The following is a 24,662-nucleotide window of genomic DNA, read 5'->3' as shown; positions in this document are numbered from 1 at the left end:
TTTAGGATATGAGAGACAGAATAGCATACATCAAGAGACAGTAGAAGTTCATCATCATCTGTAATAATATTTATACGGACACATTACCATTAAGACATGAACATATATTTCAAACTTTGGAAACAGAGGTAGGGCATTACCTGTACCCTTTGGTTAAGAGTCGGTGGTCAGTGAATGGAAAGGAAGTACTGTAAGCCTTCTGAAGTTGATGACTAATATGATGTAAATGGTTATTAATTAATCACAAAATACTTGTAAATTGATCATCCCTTTTCTGTGTTCACCATTACACATCAGCATGTAGCATCTGTCTGATGAATGATATATTTATATATATATATCTAAGTAATTTAAAAAAATCTCATAATTGGTTTTACCGTGAAACAAATACTGTATATATTTTATTGCCAAAGTGGCCCTAAGTGAAAAAAAATATTATAAATGGTATATGCAGTCACTGTACTACAAGATGTAGGGGCTACCTCTCATGGGAGGAAGGCCATACTACTGTTTGAGTACTCTTGTACTAAGAATTATTTTGGGGCTACAAATATAACCAATATGTATTCTGACCAGCACTCTTGTATAGAGGGAGCAGGATTGGTATATTTACAACTCATCCCAAGCAGGGACCTTCAATTCCAAATGAAAAACACAAAGCCTTTAAAGAAGTGAAATAGTGATGCTTACAATTTGAGTAGTACATTCACACAACTTGGGTCCTTTCTGTGGCTGGTACGACGCTGTTTATGCACCACATGACCAACAACTACTATCTATACACACTTGAAAAGGGGGATTCACTTTACCTTTATTTAGTAACCTGTTATTCCAATGACTCCTGAAAGGTGCAACTCTAAAACTATGAATTATAGCAGAAGAAACTCTTTCACTGAAATGACATTCTTGAAAAGCATATGCATTTGTAACAGTTATTATTGTTAAAAACTAAGATACTGAAGTAATGCAATTGACCAAAATTCTTTTATATGGATGGGTTGACTCCTTAACACACTCTGCTTATCTTGAGGAGCAGCTGCTCACAATATAAATGCACAAAATAAATCATTTCATCCATTAAAATATTTCTAACACATTAAAAGCAATTTAAATCAAAAGTTACACACTGGCACATTGATAATTTTCTTTTTGGTTCAGTAAATTTTGTTTATATTTATAGAAATAGCTGAACTATATATGCTTGATACTGCTTATTAAATATATATATATATATATACACATATATAGATCATTTCCCTACTTTAAAAGGTTATATTTATGACAATGTTATTTTCATGTTAATAGGTAATTTCTGACGTCATCAGGTCACTTCTGAGCTTAACTTGCAACTTTTCTAATCTTCACTCCACTCCATGACGCCGGCAGATCTCTGAGAAGCTTACTTACCTACTTTGGCATGGTAATTTGCTAATATATTAAGCTAAATAATAACAATTAATTCGTGTATAATCTACATCTTGATGACTATCTCACTACAAACAAGAATGTAAATATCAACATTAATAAAGTAATTTAAAGCTGCGGCAACATGATACTGGCGTTCAGCACGAGTATCCCGGAGGTTAGTACAAACATGGAACAAACAGGAACAAAAACAAACATGGAACAAACAGGAACACAAATACACAAGAGAGCAGTAAGTGCACAGAGTGCACATACATACAACAGACATACTCAAACAAATATCATCCAGTTACACAACAAGAGCTGATTTATGATAGTCTACAGAGATGCTTCTGCAGTGATCCAAGAGGCAATATAAATAGTAACAACATCGTCCTGGCTCCACTCAGGGCCTGACCATCTAGATTACGGCCTGATGCTACTTATTTAAACACATACTATGGACGTGCGTAACAATCTCAAAGACCGGCAGAAGCACCTCGCACACCCATCACACATGGACGAAAAAAAGCTTATAATAGAGTATTACAAATCACTACAATGCTTCACTATCTTTGGCAGTAGTGCACATTGAGGTGTGTGTAGAGTCTGAGCCTATAAGACTATAATTGTTTTAGATCACTGGCGCTCCATACCACCGCTCCACACCCTCAAGTAAAACATCTGGACTACATGTAACAACATCGTGCATTTGACACATTGCAAATTAAATCACATTTAAATATAACAGTCTTTAGTCACAGCTCTATTATCAAAAACACCTGCTGGCACCTGGTGGGGCTGGCAGTGAACGGCAGCAGGCACCAGCCAGAGGACACAAGTACGGCTCACACTATGCATTCCCATCCCAGACTGCATTAGACAAATTAAGTAATTTGTGGGTGGGTAATGACAACTTTGCTTGAATGTGAGACGTACTATATATAACATTAAAGTAAGAGACCATGAAGACTGTGGGCGGGCAGGTGGGGCACTGTGGCTAGACTGGGGTGTGGTAACGGCTGGTCTGGGGTGCGAGAATGATCCACAGCAGAACAGTGCAAAGCAATCTTCTGTGGTGGTCAAAAGTGGCTCCTGCTCGGCTTACACTCACCATCCATCACCGGGACCAATGTTTCACACACCCCAAAAACGACTGATCGCCACAATCACACTGGACGCATATACCAAAACAGACACATGTCTATACACTTTCACAGGACATCATGTTCTCCATTAAGAGCACATAACCTCCTTTTAAATATCAATGGCATTACAGATGCATATACGCCTCCAGAGGAACATGGAGGACACACTGGTCACATGTCAACTTTTGTGGGGTATAACTTACCTCACCACACGGCAATCAACTCTTTCACAGGAACACGTGTAAACACTCGCACAAACTAAAAACATCATGCGTACATGTGCCATTAACATGCCTCTTCAGTAAGAGTAAAAAAATAATCACTTCTCCAAAGGAATATATTTTCATATATTGACCTACCGACTGCACACACACCGAACACTGTACGGCAACATGTATGTACGAACACATCCACAGAACATACCGTATGTGCTCTGAGACACACACTGTATAGTACTTTAATTGTAGACATGCTGCAACATCATGGCACATTAGCCTTTGGAAGAGTATAGTACAGTATTCCAAGTAATTAGTATGTGCCTCCCCACAGGACTATAATAACACAATAATCCACCAAGTTGGTTTCAGAATACTACTTGTGGTTTGTGTGTACTGTAAGCCTCAAGAGGATGGCTTTCATTCTTAAATATTCAAATAACATTATTTCTCATGCATGTTCACAGCCTTATCCCAATGGCGACCATATGTGAGCAGCCATGCTGAAGACAAATATCTCACATCAAAAACAAACACTTGTGTGAACAAGGCTTACAGTGTTTGGTGGTTCTTCACCTCCATTGGAACCAGTCTTGATAATGCTTCTTAAAAACATAAAAATTATAAGATTGCACATTTACCATCAATATTAGCCGACACATATAATGTACTTATATAATTTTGTTTCTGAAATTTTGGTGAAGTGTTGTAAAGATACGAGAGGCAAGAATGGATGGTGTTGGAAGTACTGTACCTCTTCACTTGCTCACCACAGGTTACTTCTCTACTAAAACTAAATATATTTCTTAACTCAAAAATCATTACTATTGTTAGAAATATTGATATATGTGTATGTTTGTATCTGTGTATAGTACAGTACATTTTACTGTACACACAACACATGAATGTTCATACAGTAATTTAATTTGATGATGAATACATCCTTGATAACTTAAGATTTTCAGCTGATGAACAAATATGAACCTCCGCCCCCCCCCCCCTAAAAAAGTGTCAGTAACAGAACAAAACAGTGCTTTATAATGCATGAACTAGGAGATGACTGTGTAAATAATTCCAGAAGAACTATAGATGTAACCTGATAAAAGATTCTTAGGTGACTTAAGAAGTACTGTACCATCATCATTTGGTCTGGGGTATCTTAAATTACTACAGGGTGTCAATCAAAAATTATAAAAACATACATACATCCACACACATCAGTGGAGAGCAAGGTGTTGAGTGATGTGTTGGTAAGGACATGCTGCTGATGAGTGATGCTGGCCTGTGTGAAGCAACAGGTAAACCAGATTTTGGCCCAAGTTGTAGAATGGGAATACTATAGCAGAACATATCTTTAACAGCACTAAGAACAAGTCAATGATAAGAAATAAAAAACAGTAATAGTTGGTCATGTGAGACTAGCCAAGTGTGGTATATCTGCCAAAAGCTTTCTCCACCACACACACCCACTACAGCCAACCCTCCCACATACTCTACCTTCCAGTTTCCCCCTCCACACACACACACATTTGACCTACCTATACACACACACGTCACCGCCCTCCACATACACACACACATTTGACCTACCTATACACACACACGTCACCGCCCTCCACACACACACACACACATTTGACCTACCTATACACACACACACACATACATACACACACACATTTGACCTACCTATACACACACATTCACACACACACATACACACACACACACACAGACCTACCTATACACACATACATACGACCTACCTATACACACACCTCACCACCCTCCACATACATACACACACACATTTGACCTACCTATACACACACACCGTCACATACACACACTCCTACCTATACATTCACACACACACACCACACACATTTGACCTACCTATACATACACACATACACACACACACACCACCGTGACCTACCTACCACATCGACCTACCTACACACACACGTCACACCCTCCACATACATACACACACACATTTGACCTACCTATACATACACATCCACTGCCCTCCACATACACATACTCCACCTCGACACACACACACGCCCAATGATACCTGAAGATGTCCATTTCTCCTGGCATCTTATTTCAGATGTTATATTCGTATGTCAAATTCATTTTATTTATATTAGTACGGTACATAATTATATTCTGCTATTAGTATTCACTTCATAAAGGGGATAGAAAATGTAGATGTAAAGAAAATGAGGCAATAGGTTCCTGCACAGATGCTCACTCTCACTCCTTAGGTGATGTCCATATTAATTCAAGTATCTGAGATGGCAGGGATTATACAAGTGCATTCTGTACTGTCCAGTATTTTATAGGATACTGGAAGTGAATGAGTGCAATTTATTGTAAATTATTTACTGTATCTGTATGACCAATTGTGCGTACAGTGTTGGAGTGAGGTGTAACTCAGTAAACACTGAGTTCACATGTCTTTGACACCACCTGTCCATCACTGGTACCGTCCAATAACTATATAAAGCGCATGGTTTTGGGTTACTTATGTCATGTTAGTTCATCTACCTGCTTTCTTGTTAACCATCAAAAATATCTTAAAATGACAAGAAGGTAATATTTCTGTTTGCAGGACCTAAGTACTGTATTATGATTTAGATTTTGGGGGGTGGGGAGGGGGATTATCTCTACACTGTACTATACTTTGGGTTCTGCCATATGGCACCTCAATCTGTGTGCTGTAGTATAGTAATTAGTTCAAGTTAGAGAGGTGCTACTTTAAATGTGTGTGTGTGTGTGTGTGTCTGTGTAGAATGTATGAAAACTCAAATGACAAAACAATTGATCAAAGTCACATACAGTAATTGGATCAGAGAAGTACAGCAAGGAAAAATGCAGCTTGCATCACAAGTGGGAAACTCCCTGCTGTCATTTTGGGGTAAAAAATGGCAGCGAGCACTGACAATTGAAAGCAATACAGTATGCTGGATATGGAGGCACACACAAACACTTGCCCTTCACCCTGGTTTTCCAGAGAAAGACATGTTCGTAGACATTCCAGGGCTTACATCGGATCAAAGCTTTCACCCCTGCTGCTAGGATCCTGTTCAGTACTACAGTGTATCAGGAGATCCAAGACACATCATCTTAAAACATATGGACTTGCACTTTTCCCTGTTTTATATCTCTGATTGGACTCCCACTGCTTTTGTTTAAGCAAGAATCAACACTAATCACTCTTCTTGTGTTAGAACATCCTCAGTCAGGATTCATAATATTTCCCAAAGTTAGAGTTGTTAAGGAGTACAGTAGCCACAGCCACTTTGTATAATTTTCTACAAAATGGATCATAATCTAATTCACGTGTAGAATGTGACTCTGATCAATTAACACAGAACTTGTCATATGTTGTATATGTGTAATTGTTCCTATAAAACAATTTATGAATAGTATTTAGAAAATGCATTTGATGCCCTTATAGTTTAGTTATAAGTGTCTGTTAATATTTATTTCAATGATTAGAATATCTACGCAATGTTTTAACAAGCATTAGTATGGATAGGTCCAAGACTCTGACTCACAAGGCAAACACAAAATCTTGATGCATCCAAGCAACTTATCAAGTCCTTTTTATGTGTTTTTCACTTCAAGAACTTTATTCAGTCCTTTACTGTACATCACAAATTGTCATGGTTATATAGTATACCATATACATAAAGGTGTTTTACCCTTTTTTACCTAAGTGTGTTTAACAAAAAGTTTTATGGAAAATACGTCAGAGACAATTTATAAACTTCTATCATACAGAATGTGAAAGACTTGATAAGCTGCCGAGACAGTTTAAGACAACGCAAAACCAAGGATGTAACCTCGTCTTCCTACCTGTCAAGTGAAAGTGCAGGTTGAGACCTGGAATTGCTGGGCACGGACTACAGCGATGAGTGCACACAACCTTGGGTCTTTCGTACCAGCCAGGCTCCCCAGCCTAGCCAGCGTGCCCGGGAGGGTGGTGGTGGAGGCAAGTCCCATTAGGATATCTCTGGGCTCACCAGGCATCCTCCAATAAGTATTATAAAACTCACAAGACACCTTATATGAAAGACCTGGTCCTACCGAAATCTTCAAACTCCTTTCCCATACACGTGTGCTCATCCTTATCATTAATATATACATTTAAACAAACTCAAGTTATTCTAAGACACAATCTGATGATTATCCCAATTATTTTCATTTAAAAATACACAGTATTAAAGCTCAATTACTGTATCACAAACCATAAATATTAAAATAGAGAATATCACCAATTGACCATCATAAACAGTAAAATAGAGGATATCACCAATTTCAACCCCCCATCTTCACTACTATAATAATTATCCATTCCACAGCCATTAAGGAAACTTTCCAATGCCTTAGTCTATAACTGCATTTTGGGTATTAACACTCTTCTATATATGAAAAAGTGTTTGGTTGTAACCCTAACTTTTAAACCAGTTCGGGCAACAAAATATCCATCCTCCTCCACCATATTGCTCTGGACGTGGCAACTTGCATCTTCACTAAGAATCTAAGTGCAATCCTCAAGTACTGTACTGGTATATGCAGTACACTAAATAGTATAAATGAGTCTTATAAATTATTTAAGAATCAAATGAGCTACTAACAAGCTCTTGATTATCATTCTGTTTGACTTAACATCCATTTGTGGCTCATAATCTAATGTATATGTTTTGGTATGATTGCACTTAGATTCTAATTTGCGTAAATTATCATTTATACCTAGGAACCTTGCGCAAAATACTCTACAGTATCAAAAATATAAAGAGCTCTGCATAACCGTTACAACAGCACACTTCAATACATCACAGAAACGGAGACACAGCCTTCACGAAAGTAGAGAGTATAAACGTGGCTGCCTCCCACTGGTCCATGGATGCGGCACTATGACAACGGCTCCCCTGCATAGTGGACCGTAGTTCCACTTTTCTATATAAAAGCTCTATGCCTGAATCCTCTCTATGACACACTTGTAATCAATGCTATCAACAGGTAACATTAGTCCAGGCTACACTATATTGATATTATAAACCTTGTTCCTATCCATGATGCTTTTAAGGCTAGCTCCATGACACAGCAGCAAACTACATAATGATGTGGAGCTTAATGCCTGAGCATGATAACAGTACTTTATGAATATACAATGGAACTGGCACAAGGCTTGAATGTCTGGTTGGTCAGGGTACATTCTCTAAATAGTGGCACAAGGTGCAAAACCTTTTTACAATACAGTAGCACAAGGCACAGCTCACTATACATTGGCTCTTTGGTCAGATCTCTAAACAGTGGTATAACCTACAGTGACAGAGGGTGGAGCTCTCTATGGTGGCACAAGGCACGAATCTCTGTACAGTAGCAAAAGGCCCAAACTAAGTGGTGCGTCAAAGCCCGTTCTCCCATGCTATGGCATAAGACAAGGTTGTCCCATGTGACGGACCAGAGCCCAACCTAGTTAGTATACATTGTGTTGTGGGCAGCCAGAAAACATCAACGCAAGTATATAAATCCTGTATGGATGTTTGAAATAACAGCTAGAACATCAATTAGTGCCATGTTTAGATATACTGACTGAACAACAAGGAAAGATGTATATTCAACAACGGGTGCATTAACATGTTAGTGCTATGCGTGTACTTATGTCATGCAACTTGAATCACATAAGCAAACAAATGCCTGACCATCTGAGGAGAGCAAGAGCAATGACAGAGAACTTGGAAAATTATCTTTTAAATCTGTGATAGCAATACTTTACCCTGTTGATTAAATATTGATAAAAAATATTTACATTGTGAGATAAGCTGAAAGCATGTATTAATGAATCATTTAATGAGCTGGCCGACTTATATACTTTTTTACTTGAAACCATATTAGAAGACATTGCTGTCATTTATCACTCTAATATGTAACACAGGTAGTGACTAGCCATGTTTTTACACACTGAGACACCAGGCCAGCAGGGGTGCGTTGTGCCAGTTCTAAATGGACGCAAGCAGGAGATGCCTTTTGTGCCGCCTCCGTGGACCACCGAGTTCAAGGCGCGACTCAGGCAGTCATGTGTAGGACACATTGATTACTGATTCAGAATCTTCAAGTAAGTTCATTAACAGGATTTTCCATCACATCCATACAATACAGTATTCATATTATTTCTATCACAGCCAATATATGCTATTTTGGGTATTTGCTTGAGATAAATAAATCCAATATATTAAAATTTTTATCCAAACACCTTAATTAGTCACTCATATCACGATCACAATCACAGGTTTACAGACTGCTGGAATGAAAAATCCGAAGCAGATTTCAATGCCTCCAACTCCACCAGCAGATGTCGTCATAACCTCGGGACTGTCACTATGGACCTCTTGTTGAGTCAGTGAGTTAGGGAAGCGTGTGCGTCCATATTTCTAGGCTGCCTACATACAGGGTAGCTGCGGGTGCGAGCTGAACACACAACTGGAGAGACTATCGTGGTAACGACTACATGCCGTGTCGAACAGGCACCAGACAGGGACACGGCTCCCGTTTGGTAACAGCGGGACTCCGAAGGAGGTTAAAGCTATCGAGAGTGAGATACGTTGGCCGCCTAGGCCCACTTCGGCACACTATAAAGATGTTATTGGCTGGCTACAACAGCTGATGTCACTGGATACCAAGGATAATAAATATCCAAAAGGTTTCCCAGAGTGGGCGGTGCGGGTGTGGTCGTTGTAAGGGCATGGATTCACACCAACCAGCACCAGCGGCAGGGCACAGGACGGCCAGGCGAGGTGCACCCTCCTGGGTGAGGGAGTTATGGGGCCGAGTACCACCGGGGTGACTGGTGTGGGGCAGACTAGCAAGCAGCACGACCACCAGCTTAATGCTTAGTCGGCCTTAGTTACCAATTGGTGCAACTCTGAGAGCAGAGCTCTATTAACCAGTGCCATGGGGTTGTCCTGGGTTGGCCACTCAGGACGTGGACCACTGAGTGAGGACGGGCTTCCTACTATGGTTGGAGCCAGAGACTGTGGTATCATGGGGCCCATACCCATGCCTGGGTAAGCAGCTCCACCCCCAACCTCCTCATCCTCGTGGTGTCTACGGGAAATAGCCTGGGTGTGAGATGAGTCCATGTGGTGGCGAAGGTGGGAATCGCGAGGCAGAAGTGTGGGTTGGGTCAGCTCTAAAGGGGGTGGTCCCCGTGGGTCGTGGGGCTGAGGAGGTGGCTGGTGCCGAGGATCTTGTAGGATGCGCGATAATAGGGAAGCAGAGTGTGGCGGAGGTGGTGGTGGCTCGCTCAAACCGCCATGGTAGATGCGCTGGTGGTCCTTAAGGGCATATTTATTTTTGAACATCTTAGCACAAAGCGAGCAGCGGACGGCGGGGTTGTTGAAGTGGACACGTTCCATGTGCTTCCACAGATTACGGCGACACGAGATAAGCTTCCCACACAGTTGACACGAGTGTGGTAGTGAGCTGGGAGGCAGCGGTGGAGATGACCCCAACCTCTCCCCCCCTCCTTGTACCTCTACCCGGATGTCAGCCCGAGGGTCTAATCGCTGGTCTCCTCTCATGTCCCCACGGAGATCCAGAGGTGGATCGTGACGCATGTCTGTCCGTGGGTCTGGATGTGGGTCATACCGCATATCATGTCGTAAGTCGTCTCCACAGAGAAAGGGACGGTCAACCTCTTCTGGACCACCTGCAATATAGAGAAAAACAATTACATTATACGCACTCAAAAATTTTAAATAAAGGTAAGGTAGTTAGAGAGATCAATACTGCGTCCCAGAACATCAACTTACGCTTCTTCAAACTTCAATATGCACAACTCATGAGTACTGTATACTCTGTCAACACCAAGTACTGTATGGGAAAACATTACAGGTACTATACTATTCTGTACAAATGTTCACTCTACAGAAGTAATGTACTATCCAAAATGTCTATTTCTACAACTTTTTCTTGCTATCCGAAAGCAACAATTGTCAATACGAAAAATGGTACGGTGCCGAGTAAGGCCATTACTCAGTGCTCACATAGGGTCATGCACAGTGTAAGGCCATTACTCAGTGCTCACATAGGGTCATGCACAGTGTAAGGCCATTACTCAGTGCTCACATAGGGTCATGCACAGTGTAAGGCCATTACTCAGTGCTCACATAGGGTCATGCACAGTGTAAGGCCATTACTCAGCGCTCACATAAAGTCATGCACAGTAGTGTTTCATGTAATTGAGCAAATTGTTAGATGCTGTACAGTAATATTGTAGTGTGTTGCTTACGTTTGTGAACCAATTTACTTTTTGGGGTTACTGTATAATATTGGAGTTTTCTTGTTGTAGGGGAACTGAACCCTATTGTTCCCATTTACTGTGTTATGAGAATCACTATCCAAAAATTCGATATATCACAATGATTTTCAAGGCACCTAAACTATTTAGATAACATGGGATGCCCATAGGTCTAATATCAGTGAACATAAAATTTTATTTATCTTTCTGATTTTTAATATTAATAATTTCCAAGTATATTTGTGCAAGACATCGTGCTGTACAGTATATCTATAAAGAAACTCATACAACTCATAGAATTTGGTTGCCACATGTCTTCACATTTTGAGTTGGGGAGGGGGGGGGGAATACAGTAATATTCTCCATTTTCATATCTGTACAGGTGTGTGTGTGTGTGTGTGTGTGTGTGTGAATTTTAATCTTTTAATCAACAATGACAGGAACAGAAGTATACACAATAATTATGATGATACAGTAGTGGATAATGAAGACTGTTTTACAAGGGGAATTTAAAGTGTCTGTACAGTACATCAATATTAAAGGCCAAAATTTGGCTCCACCTCTTTCTATCTTGCGATGAGGAAAAGATCCTCGCTTGACAGGATTAAGCTTACTTTACTGTGCACCAATGATGACAATAGTCTACCCTTAGAAACAAATCATATTTCTCACTAAATTTCATTACTTGATGAAACAAATGTAATAAAAATGAAGGACTGATCTTGAAATCCTATTTCACGGTCAAACAAATATGTGTAGGAAGAAACACATGGCCATTTGGTTAGTAACAGTACTTCCCTCTTACAAGGAGGGAATACATCAATCTCTTTGTGATGTGTTACAGTCCAAGGAGAAACATCCATACCTACAGAACCTTACTGGTGAAGCAAGGATGGACAGTTGATGATTACCTAACATTACAAACAGAAGCACCATCTGATTCACTCCCAGAAAAACAATTCATGATAATTATTCTCAGTTCAACATCCATCCCGTTCGAATCACTTTATCCACACGACAAGGAATACCCCACTACAGTAATTATGTGAATGGCCAAGACTGAACAAGAGAGCCCTAATGCAAGCTGGAACAGCACCTTACCCATTTCCCACTTGGCAAAAGATCTTGCAGAATACTCTAATGTTTTTTCATACATGCCACTGTGGACATATTATCCATAAATTACATGAAATTCCTCTCTCAAACCTTATTTCCAACAGACCCTTATTCACTGTCTCCTAACTCATCTCTGGAGCTACTCCAACTAGCTCTCACATCAATGTATAAGAAAATAAACAAGAGGAAACATGATTATTAACCTGCCGGTACAGTATACAGATGGACTCGACTGCTCATTGAAGAACCAGTTCTATGTATGGTGGAACTCTGGCTTACTCTGAGGTCTGGTACTCACTACTTTCCATTGACCACTTTTTGAGGTGAATTAAACAAATACTTTATATATAGTACAGTACAGTACTGCAAATAATTAAATAAATAAATAAATACAGAGAGAGAGAGAGAGAGAGAGAGAGTCATACCTGCATACAAAATAAATATGACTTTAGATGTATATATTAAAAGAAACGAGGTGAAGTAATAGTATGAGAGTTAGCATTGTAGTTATAAATAAAGCACCCAGAAGGATGTAACCTTACGTCTAGCAACGGGCCTCAATGATCAAGTACAGTACAGTAGAGTAGAGTAGAGTAGAGTAGTTGATGTAATGGGAGAACAGTTATGAGGAAATGGTTAGGTTAAGAGTTTTCCTCACTAACACCTCAGGAATTATACAACAATTATATATTAATAAGTTATTATGATGGCTTTTGGTCCCCCTATCCTTTAATATTCTGTCCTTAATTTTTTTTAAACTTTCCACAAATTAAGTAAATACTGTACAATACAATACCTGGCCCATTACACGTTTGTTCTCATAAATCTTCTTGTTCTCTGTCTATCTCAACAGTGCAGTACAATCCTATCTTAGTTACATATCAGTGTGGGCATCCTAGTTTGTCACAAGTCATCTCAGGGAACACAACTATAACAATAATTCTACAGGAATAATCTATCTTTTAACAGTGTGTATGGATATACAGTACTGTTATCCTCTATGTACAATCACACAAGAACAAGTCGTGGATCCTCTACCTAAAATTCTGAAAACCCAAATATCCCAACACCAAAAGTTTTTATGAATGGACCTGACTGTAATTATGAAGGTACATATATAATTATGAGTATCATGGATGAAAGGATAATAAATATATGTGTGTGTGTGTAATTTAAGGTTGTGGAAAGCTGTATGTATGAGTACTGTACAGGTTCAACATGCAAAATCCAGTTGTGAGAAAAACGTAGATTTTCACCGTTGTCGTGTTGTGCGATCATATAATGGGCCCCAACCAAACTCTCTCTATATTAAACCCACACTAATGACAAACACTGCAATGATACACTTAACAGCTGCAATAAGTTAGGGATGTTGGTGGCACAGCAGTAAAGTGTATCTCTCACCACCATGACCCAGGTTCAATCCCTGAGGCAGATTGGACATGAGAAGGGTGTTAGCCAGTGTAACCCTACCAAATGTTGTAGGTTTTGTCTAGGTATTCCAGTTTCCTCCTGTACTAACAATGGGCACTGAAGGTCATAACAAAGTAATGAAGAACAAACCAACCACTCGAATGGCTAGGAAGCAGGTAAGCAATAGAAATGATAAATTGTAAGAAAAACTGCAGGTCGTGTCTACGGGGCAGCTGATTGGGCCGGTCAGCTGCTGCTCTCACACACGTTAACCTGTAACCCACAAACTTGTGTGTTCTCACAAATCACTGCTAATTTTTAGCTACAATACAATAATAAGAATGACCCAAGCAAAATCCTTTTTACTGTAAAAATTTCCTAAAGTATATAAAGACAAGTTGTGTTAGTGAGAAGTTGTGTTAGTGAATGAGAGAGAGAATATCTTTGTTCTTGTAATTTACTCAGTTTTTTATCTACAGTACAGTACTACAACAGATGATCAAACCAAACATTACAAAAACTAAAAAAAAAAAACGAACAATACCTCAGCAAAATCATGTTTTCTGTAAAAAAAATCTTAAATACAAGAGGCAAGAAGCAGTGGTGTAAGTAGAAACAGTACAGTGCATTGATCAGGTCTGGTTCTGGGCCTTTATAGATTAGCCTAGGCTTAGACTATTGAAATAAGTAGGCGTAAGCATCCCAAAACAAAAAAAAATATATGAAATCCGAAATACAACAGACCAAAGGTTTTCAAGTAAAGTATCCTCAACCTGTATATGTTCAGTGTTAACTATTTAGACATGCATACATTCTTGAATGGATGTGTGTGTATTATATCTTCAAGCTTGTTGTCAAAGTGCAGACAAGTACAGTACAGTATGTGGAAGCTAACCTTGCTGAACACTCTTGATACTCTCCAGCCACATAACTACTGGTCCTCTATGTTTGTATAAATACTGTACAGTATTGCTATGAGCAACAACTCCTGACTACATCTTACAGTATTTGGGCATTATATACAGTATATAAGTAGTGATAATGTATCATCATCATCATGCTATATTCTACTACAATTTCTACACCCTGAGCTATACAGTGCTATACTGTTTCTCCATGTGGTACTTTTGCACCATCATCTCCACCAATGTCTGTGTTCCTCTACAAGTTACTCTCACATATATGCTCTTCATTCAGTTTCCAGAAAAATTTTAATCATAATATATGGTTGTAAATAATTTCATCATACATTATTATTATTGTTTCTTGGTTTGGAAAATCCTGAAAAAAGAAAAGCAATATTTTCCTTAGCCTTTTAATTGCAACAGTACAAAAATTGTCTTCACGAATAACCAATGGTTCCTTAAGAAAAGTATCACAATCTCAGATCAATGGAACAAATCACACAATAATATCACATTCAGAAGTACGTTTGACGTACTGTCTTATTCTACATAATTTACACACTAATATCGACCTTCCCACTACAGTACTGTACAGTAATGGGAGTCTATTACACCATAATTTAATAACACAAGACCAGATACAAGAGATCTTACAAATTAAGTTTTATGGTTAAAAGTGATTGTCAACTGGTGGCCAACTAATGTTAAGAGGGGCCAGGTACTGGGGTAGTTGGCCAAACATAGCAAGACCACACCCCCAGACTGGGAGGCAAACCTGCCTCATTATACTAACAGGCTCAATTTACAGTATTTTGAGATATACCAGATCACTTTATCATCATAGGTCAGTGTATCTCCAAAAAGCACTAGTGCTGACACCAGCTGGCTGGTAGTGTGCACTTGTTGTATAAAACACACAAAGTTTAGTACAATATCTTATCCATCACAATAAATGTCCACAATCAGTTTCATATTGCTTGAAATTTTGAGACCAAATGCAACAATCACTCACTATTTAATTTTAAAGCTGTCTTTATTAAATAAATTGACCTAGGATAATAACAAGTTTTCCATCTGGATCGTGTCCGCTCTCTCCTCCAGTAACATCACAACTTCAATGTTGTTGATAATCCAACAGTAATGTTCAAACATTAGCTGAGCCAGAATGAATGCTGCTTTAGTAATGAATGTTAAAAAAAGGAGAGAGCCTAAGTCTCCTGTCCTCTTGTCCACATATACCACAGTAAATACTTATATACATTGATGCATTGATGCTCTCTGACACTTGTGCCAGTCTTCTCCATTTGTTTTTCAATAAACTTAGTCATTAATAAAAATATATATCTATATATATGGCAGAAGCTATTCACAGAACTCCTCAATGGTTCATCACTGCAGTCATCTGCATAGCATTACATAATTTAATGTAATTTACTTATTAAATCTGGGGCACCAACAAGATGTATATCATCATCAATGTTCCCATCAAAGACAATAACAAAATAAATATGAGTATGAATGCTTCTAAATTTAAGAGTATCTGTTCCTCAATAAGACTATCAAAATAGCTTGGGTCCTCTTTCACTGCTCACAGAAAATATATGCAAAAGGGTTGATTGCTATTGTGTGGGGTGAGACAAGGTCACTTTGGTGACTGAGATCATAACTTCAAAATGTGTGCATTATTTCACCAACCAACTGGGTGGCTCTGCAAATAACCATTGTCATATTATATGCCAAGGAAATATTTTTCAAACCAAGCTTTAAAACATGCAATAAAGGTTGAATTATTTAAAGTTGTACTTCTAGTGTGTGTGTGTGTGTGTGTGTGTGTGTGTGTGTTTTATTTAAAGATTCCATGTGCATGGAGTATGCTTGCAGGCACAATTTTTGGTAATCAGAATTTTGAGTTTAATTTGGTTTGGTTATAACAGAAACTGACTGGACGCTAGGTTATGCTCCCGCACCCTTCATGATACAGCCGTTAGTGCTCGAGATTTTTAACAATCAGACAGGAAAAACTAGTTTGGTCCAACAGCAGTCTATCCCCATCTTTTTTATTTATTTTTTACTCTTAATTGTGGTCCAGGACAAAAGTACTGTAGTCAAACTATAGAATGCTTCTTTACTAATCAAAACACTGGAAGTTGTAAAAATAGAGAACAAAACAGATGAGGGGAGCGGTCTTTACACATGACAACACGACAGAAGCTCAATGAGTGCGCCCAGTACAGTAGAGGCGCTTTACCGATGCATAAGCTACAGTAGTCTGGCAAGGTGATTTGTTTTGTTTAAGACAGTAACACACAGTGCAAGAGCCGAGGGTGGCAACAGGCTGCCTCGCCACGGTCCGTTCCTCCACTACAGCACTCGTGTAAATAGTTCAATATTTTCTGCCCTACAAATCATACATAATTTCACTCTTGTTTAGAAGTAATAACAAATAAAATACATAAGCAAACAAACATTTACAACTCAGTACAGAATTACTATAAACAGTATAAATATTTTCACCTGCCAGTACAGTTTCCACAAGCCTTGGCATCTATCACAATTTCATTTATGGAAGTTAGGTTAAGGAATTCCTTAACAATATGTCTATAACTGGTCACACTGTTGTGCATAATTTCACAATCTGCATAATTTTGAACGTATTTGTGCTTTTCTTATACATTTATGATTACAAGTACAGCACAGCACAATATTCTGAAATCCCCAAACACTTGTTATTAAAAAACAGTTTCATTTGTTCATGTGCTTGCCAACCATGCATTTTGTCTCACACTGTTTCAGCCAGCCAAGAGCTACAGATTATGACAGATAATCATAACATTCTCACAGGCAAATAATCTTGCATTTTCCACATCAAAAACATTTTTTTATTTTTTGGGGGTCCATTCAACCTAACACTGAAAGCAAAAAGGGTCTGCTTCAGGTTGACTCACTATTGTGGTTTGTTTAGGATGAACAGCAGACAACAACTGGCAGTGTTAAGAACAGATGAAGTGTGGGTGTTTGTGCTGCACAGCCTCAGTGTCCCTCAGCAGTTTTTAAACTAACTTTTAGCATGGTTATCGCACAAACATACCTATTTTCTTAACCTAAATTCTGCCACAGCAATGACAAGCATTTCTTACCAAAAACTTAACCTAACATAACCAACCAAGCATCATGCAAACTGAGCCTCACTCACCCAGTAACTTTATACAGTAACACAACACCAAGTCCAGAGCCAAGCAGCTTTTCACAATACACAATTTACATCATAATGAGTTCCAGTCCTTAGAGAGCCCCCGGTCAATAGTAGGTATATTAAACCAGAGGGTTCACCATTCATTACCCATCTCCATCATCAGCTCAAAACAGGGAGGTCAGGTGCACCAGATGTCCTCTAGAAAAAGGAGGCTTAATAGTAGATGTTGCAACAGGGGCGGCAACAGCGTCTCTGGCGCTTGTCTGCCTCGATATGCAGTCGGGTTAATTTGAAAATATTGATACCTTCTCGTGTGGTGCTCCTCCAAGCGTTACGGTGTGGAGTAATCGTCTCCCAGGTGAGGGGTCGATTTGGCACTTTTCAGGTTTGTCTTAAGACTATCCTTGTACCTTTTCCATTACCCGCCAGCGTTAACTTTACCATTCGTTAGGTGACTGTAAAGTAGCTGTTTTGGCAGTCTACTGTCGTCCATGCGGGTAACATGGCCAGTCCAGCGTAGTTGTTCATGGATAATGGTAGCCTCGACGCTCCTGAACTAACCCCAGCACACACAACAACTCTAAGAGTCGAGCATGCTGGCCCGCCATGAACCCGTAACTGTAAAGACTCTAGGCAAATGCTGTATTCTACTATGCAGCCTAAAACATAATGCAACTCTAAAACTTGTGCTCTCAGTAAACTCATGAAGGAGACCCATACAGTAATCCTTTTCTTAGCACATTTTCAACCTAACTATTAAAATATATAACTCAGAGAGACGTTACATTTTCTGTTTACCTAAAATCTACCGGAACTTTATAATTTTCCCTAAAACCATGTGAAGATCCTCCGAGCTACTTTCAATATTAACTAACAAAATAAATAACTTTTAAATGCCATACAAATCACTCAACCCCTTACTGATATGAACCATTTGAACTGCTATTATTATTATTATAATTTTTTATAGTTACTCAATGCTGCTAATTTGGATATGACTCAATATTAGTCTTTTATGCTTTAGGGGGAAAAAGTAGTAACACTCAGACCTTCCTTCATCATAACTTAATTCCTACATAAAACCTTTCTCATTCCCTTTAGCCTTTCCTTCATCATGGGACACACAAAGTCTGTCTCTCTATCCTCCAGCATCTCCCCAAATTCCTCTGGTAATAATACAGTATATCTTCTATATTCTCCATACATATACAAGGGACAAGTACTCAATCCTTCATTAATTAAATTCAGGTGACCATCCACTTGAGGGTTGTCGTTAAACAACCTCTGGGACAGGGTGTGAATGCTGGGTCTGTTTAGTTGCCACTTGCCCTGATGTTGGAATGGCTCTATGAAGCCAGTCGTCTAAACACAGGATTCATCCAGTCATCAAATGGGATAAATTACTGATCAGGGTAGAGCAGATGTACAGAGCTGGAGCACAATCAAGGTGAAATAAACAATAGGTCTGATTGATGAAGCATAATAGGAGCTATATTTCCTTTGCAATTCAATCTTCATTAACAGCCATTATCTAGAATATTTGTAATAGTATTTACCTAAAACTTGACCAAGGGATCCTCAATTATTTTTATGAACCCCAGAACACATTGTCTGTTCACCTACTCCTGTATGTTCCCACTCTCCCTTTACCAAACTGAACCCGGCATGAATTGAGAGGCAGGAAGCATTCAGTGTGAACAAATACTGTTTGTCGTCTAACTTCCACTTAGTGCTACACAATGCACCTGTAATGAAACACCTAAGATTCATTAAACAGAGGAATACAGTATGTATGTTCTCATTGTAATTTACCTATATTAAGTAAAATATTCAGAGTATATTACAGTACAGTATAACATAATCAATGTTGAGCTGTAAGGTTAAACCAATGAGTGGCCTTTATCAACACAAGCAGAGCCATGTCCCCTCAGAGTCAACGGGGTCGGAGCTACCAACAGAATTACTCCCAAAGACTTAATGATGCAATTCATAGAGGAGGTTACCTCAGATTCACAGGCAGACAAGGAGTACAATTCAAACCCCCGAGTAACCCCTTTACTATAGGGGCACTCCTTTTAAAATTTTATTTGGCTAATGCCAGACGATTATATTCAGCTCAAACAGGACCCTGTACAAAAGGGGTTAAAAGGACACATCGTTGACCAATCCTAACTTATCCAAGCTAGCTGCAGTCCTCCTAAAACATTTATAAATGGCTGACCAGGTAATAATGAAAATCAAATGGAAGCTTGTCAAATACCCCACGAAGGTTCAACATGCAGATATTGTACCCAGCCAGGTACAGTCATCCACTGAGCCAATCATACCAGCAAGAGCGTTATGATTTTCCTGAGGCTGTAAGTCATCTCATTTCAGGACTGACCAGCACCTGGGTCATGCCTGCTTCTTACAATGCAAAAAAACAGAAGTTAATTTGAACTGCAGTACAGTATTGTGCTAGTGATATTTTACGTCACTAGGTACAGGGCCATAAGGCTGGACCAGACTTGGAAAGATTGGTAAATATTGAAGAAGAAAAAAAATTCTGATTATCTCAGTCTTATACAGCTAATAACACCAGGAACTGTGTTACTCCTGCCAAAATCACTGAAGCTATGTTCTTTGGGGAAGACTTCATTCTTAGTACTGTAGTAAATAACCAGTCCAGGGAAAGCCAGTCTGTGGACGTTCACATTCCACGGAGTATGACTAAAGATCTAATTAAAAATGACACAATGGTCCTGAACTAGACCCTGAAGCACAGTGTGCTGACATAACTGCAATGCAGCATTGTTTCCAGATGATAACTGCTGCATCAGATCTCCCCACTTTAGGCTGATGGGGAGGTGGGGATTGGTTAATATATTATCCCTCACTATTTACTGGAGTTTGTCTAACAACAAAGGACATAACCAAGAAATATATACACTTCAGTATCTAAGTTCACTGAATAATGTATAAGATAAAAGAGATAAAAAATAAGATGAATACTATAGCAATGTTTTTTTAGTACAATATGAATGGGTCGATTACACTAGACTGATGGGTGAGGGTGTCTGGCGTGGACGACTACTGTATATGTGGCAAGAATATGTAAGTGTGTGATATCATTCAGAGACAGACTATTAGTTCTTTACCCAGTACAGGGTATATTTACACTTGGAAGCAATTAGTGTAAGTGTAAGTGTAAGTGTGTGTGTGTGTGTGTAAAGTGACCCATTTGACTCCTTACTGCCTGTCCTCTTAAACATGTTGTGCAGCAAATACAATATAAATTTTAGTCTTTATTGCAGACACAGTCATCATACGTACTATACAGTACAATAAACTCTCCGGTTCTTTGTTATTAGCGTGTGGGGGGACAAGCACACAATGGCCTGTACCATGAGAAAATAAAGGTACGTAATGTTCTATATGTGTTGATTCTTAAAGATTAAAATGCTGCATAGCTCAGGCAGAAGCTGCCAGCCACCACTAAAATGCTCAATTACTGACTCAAGTAAAATGATAAATACTGTTTTTTTTTTTTTTTTGGTTTTTGTTTTAGAAAATGTCCTATTTCACATATCATCCATGACAAAACTTTACGGTTAAATAGTTAATCCACATTGCTTTCTACGGGCCTTACAAAATTGACCAGCGAGTGGTATTTTTGCTCTTACTCGGTGCTTGAGGCCTTTTGTTATCCCTCGTCGTGTATCTAACTAAGCCATCACGGGAAAAATAAATGCCTCAATGAAATGGCCAATTAGATGATCACGATTAAAATAATACTCAGAGTACAGCCAGTTTCCACTGAATACTGTTACCAGCATGAACGATTCAATACATAACTAGAGCCACACAGATCAGACCGATGCATAACTCCTGTGTTCACAAATAATATGAATGACTTGTTGGGGCTAATTTTACTATATTTATAATGTTATTAAATGCATGCCAACAAAAATATGCAGCCAGAAGTGTGTCAAGTTGTTGTTCTTCAGGTTTGTAAGAGATGTACATGTGTAACTATATAGTGAATGTTGTTTCTTGTCACAAGTCTTCAAGGGGGTGGTCAAGACACATACTGACAATATATATGTACAGTATACAGTGTGTGTGTGTATATATATATATATATATATATATATATATATATATATATATATATATATATATATATATATATATATATATATATATATATATATATATATATATATATATATATACAGTATATATATATATATATATAAAGGTCATGTTAGGTTGTTAAAGGCATGCAAAGATTGTAAAATTGGCAATGGGGTGAACCATTAGTGTTTCGGAATACATTTAAAAGGCAGCTACCATTTACATTCAGGAACTTTGGGGAGATAATTATGCTACTGGGAGATGTGTGGGTATACATGCAGCCATGGTGCATTATACCCACATAATGCTTGTGCCTCTCTGTTGGCTAAATTAATCCTTAGCTCATTCACTCCTCACTTGACCAACAAACTAGTTTAGCTTACCAATTTCTGCTGAAAGTTTGCTCACATTTACTATTTAAAACAGTTGCCTCAGAGAAAATGTTGGATACACTGTGTGTGTTTGACAGATGAGCAGGATTAAAAGTAAAGTGGGAAATACAGTACAGTTCAGTACAGTACATTATACAGTATATGTACTGTATAGTTATATGAATTCCTATACAGTACTCTATGTTGATATTATCTTTGTCTTTGCATAGGAATGAATAGCAGTGTTCCTATACAAAGATCCTGTATATCTACACAAAGTCAAAGGAATTCCAAGTACAGTAAATGAGAAATACAGTACGATATAGTGAATCATTGTACTGTTATAGGTGCAGTGACAGATTCACAAAGAAGGAGACCAACACAAAACGGAGAGATACGAAATGAATGCTGGTTAGTGTGGATTTACAGAATGAGGGAACGATGCTAATTTTTTTTAAACAGTTGTCTGCCATGGTGAAATGATTGAAATAAAGCTGTCTTTATTACCAGGAATGTTTCCTTTTAACAACAAAAGCAATAAAAAAATGCTTAAAATGTGTAAGAAAGATGTGGCACTACTGGATACAACAGTTGGGTGAAGGAATCAAGACAATTCTGTTAAAAGATGAAGAGAGGAACACTTGATGAGAGAACATGTATAAGAAAGAATATCAGGTAATTAATATACACATTTATGGTCAGACAGGAAGACAAAGATGTGCATACAGTACAGGGGTATATATCAGGGGTGAATTTATGGATATCACGTGCAATAGCCTCAAACTTGGAGAGTTATCAGCACATAAAAACTTTGGAGTGGGAGTTGTGAATTTGTGGCATAATCTACCAGTAAATGTTATGATAGAACTATGAGTGAACACTTTGTGAGTCTAAGGTACACTGAAGGGCCTACCTGTGCATGCCCAGTACAGTACCTGCCAAGGGGGAGCAATAGAGAAACGACCAACTCATAGTACTCTGAGAAGTGGCATAAAAGCTATGTTTAAAAGTGAAGTATAAAATAACAATATGATGATGATGAAGTGAAAATTATCATCTAATGTTGTGTCATTGAAGGTAGGATAAGTAGAAGTCTATGACCCAAGATTATAGACTGAACCAGCAAGTGAACTGATGAAGCAATATGTCAAGGCCACAACCCACGTGCTCATGAAATCTGCTTGAAAGTGGATTGGTAGAAACACAATGCAGTACTGTAGTGATGGAGCAGTGAAGAATGTGCAAGTCTTGATTCACTTGTTATACTGTATATCAGATGGATTCACACATGCAGTATAGTACACCCACCGACTTACTGATAATACGGAGAATGAGGTGAAGGCAAGCAGAGTGTGATAAATTATTTTGTTAGTAATGTATAGAATGGCAGATGATGATGATAATAATAATAATGATCAAAGTATGGGACTCAGTAATCTGGTATATAATACTAATAATAGTAATTAATGAATGTGCAATTCTAAAATATAGGGGGTCTCACTAGAAGTAATTGGGAATGGTAATAGTTAGTGTATTGTACGAAGAGGAGCGGTTTCCAAAATCTTATTAAATATGATATGATTGATAAATGCACGTGGTATGGCAAGGATAGGAAGTACAAAACTCTCCGAGACTAACTTCTGCACAGCTTATAGGGAAAACTATTTTATACGTAATACAAAGAGGCCCTCAGAGAACATGTGATCATAGGGTGTACAGTGAACTGAAATACCCCTTAACTCCTCCCCCCATCCCCCATCCCCACTACATCAAGATAAATATTAAGCTGTAGTACACAACAATAAATGTACTCTACCAGCAGTCATGAGAAGGCCAGTTTTTTATCTACCAGTAATCCAAAAATATTTAATGTGTACTGCCAGAGAACACATTGAAAAGAAAAAAAACATGTTCAAAGAGGAAAGAAGCAAAAATCTGTCATTTGATAAAAATTAAATTTTAAGTATCTGAGCAAGAAGTTACTAAAGAAGGCAGTAATTTATTTCACTTTTATACCACTGGGTCTTTACAGTACTACAGAAGGTAAGACACAAGTAAATCTAACTGTGAGGAATATTTTATCATGTTTGAGTGTGAAATCCAATATGTAATTAAGGGAAAAGGAAGGGAGGTTAATTACTGTTCTGTAGTGCAGTATGTACTGTATATGTCAAGCTGAAAACTCAAAGGGAGACATAATACAAGATAGTGTACTGTATTATAATAGAAAATAACCCAAATATGTTGGAAGGCAGACTTTGATATCTTACGACAAATGAGAGAAGAAACTGAGAAACGACATCAGCCTTTGGTGTGGATGGTGGGGGGAACGTTATAAAGATTGCTCAGATATCACATCGAGATTTAAGTCCCATAGAACGATCTATTAACTGGGTGTGAGTGAAAGGGTCAATGTGACATGATTATCGTTTGTTGTTACAGTTTATCAAATAATATAAAT

The 24,662-nt window shown here is 38.4% G+C and overlaps 1 protein-coding gene across 1 annotated transcript in view; it reads right to left on the bottom strand.

Annotated features, from left to right (window-relative positions):
- Window positions 1–6,172: 6,172 nt before the first annotated feature.
- LOC121864496 (broad-complex core protein-like) overlaps window positions 6,173–24,662 on the bottom strand; it is a 162,046-nt gene continuing 143,556 nt past the window's right edge. Inside the window, exon 6 of the mRNA XM_042363531.1 lies at window positions 6,173–10,496. Coding sequence (XP_042219465.1) covers window positions 9,679–10,496 — 818 coding nt within the window. The 3' untranslated portion in view covers window positions 6,173–9,678. The remainder of the gene's footprint in view (window positions 10,497–24,662) is intronic.

This window comes from Homarus americanus, unplaced genomic scaffold (genome assembly GCF_018991925.1).
Source record: "Homarus americanus isolate GMGI-L3 unplaced genomic scaffold, GMGI_Hamer_2.0 scaffold25860, whole genome shotgun sequence".
Classification (NCBI taxonomy): domain Eukaryota; kingdom Metazoa; phylum Arthropoda; class Malacostraca; order Decapoda; family Nephropidae; genus Homarus; species Homarus americanus.
Note: the sequence above shows the minus strand (reverse complement) of the source record. Positions and strands in the feature narration are given on the sequence as shown.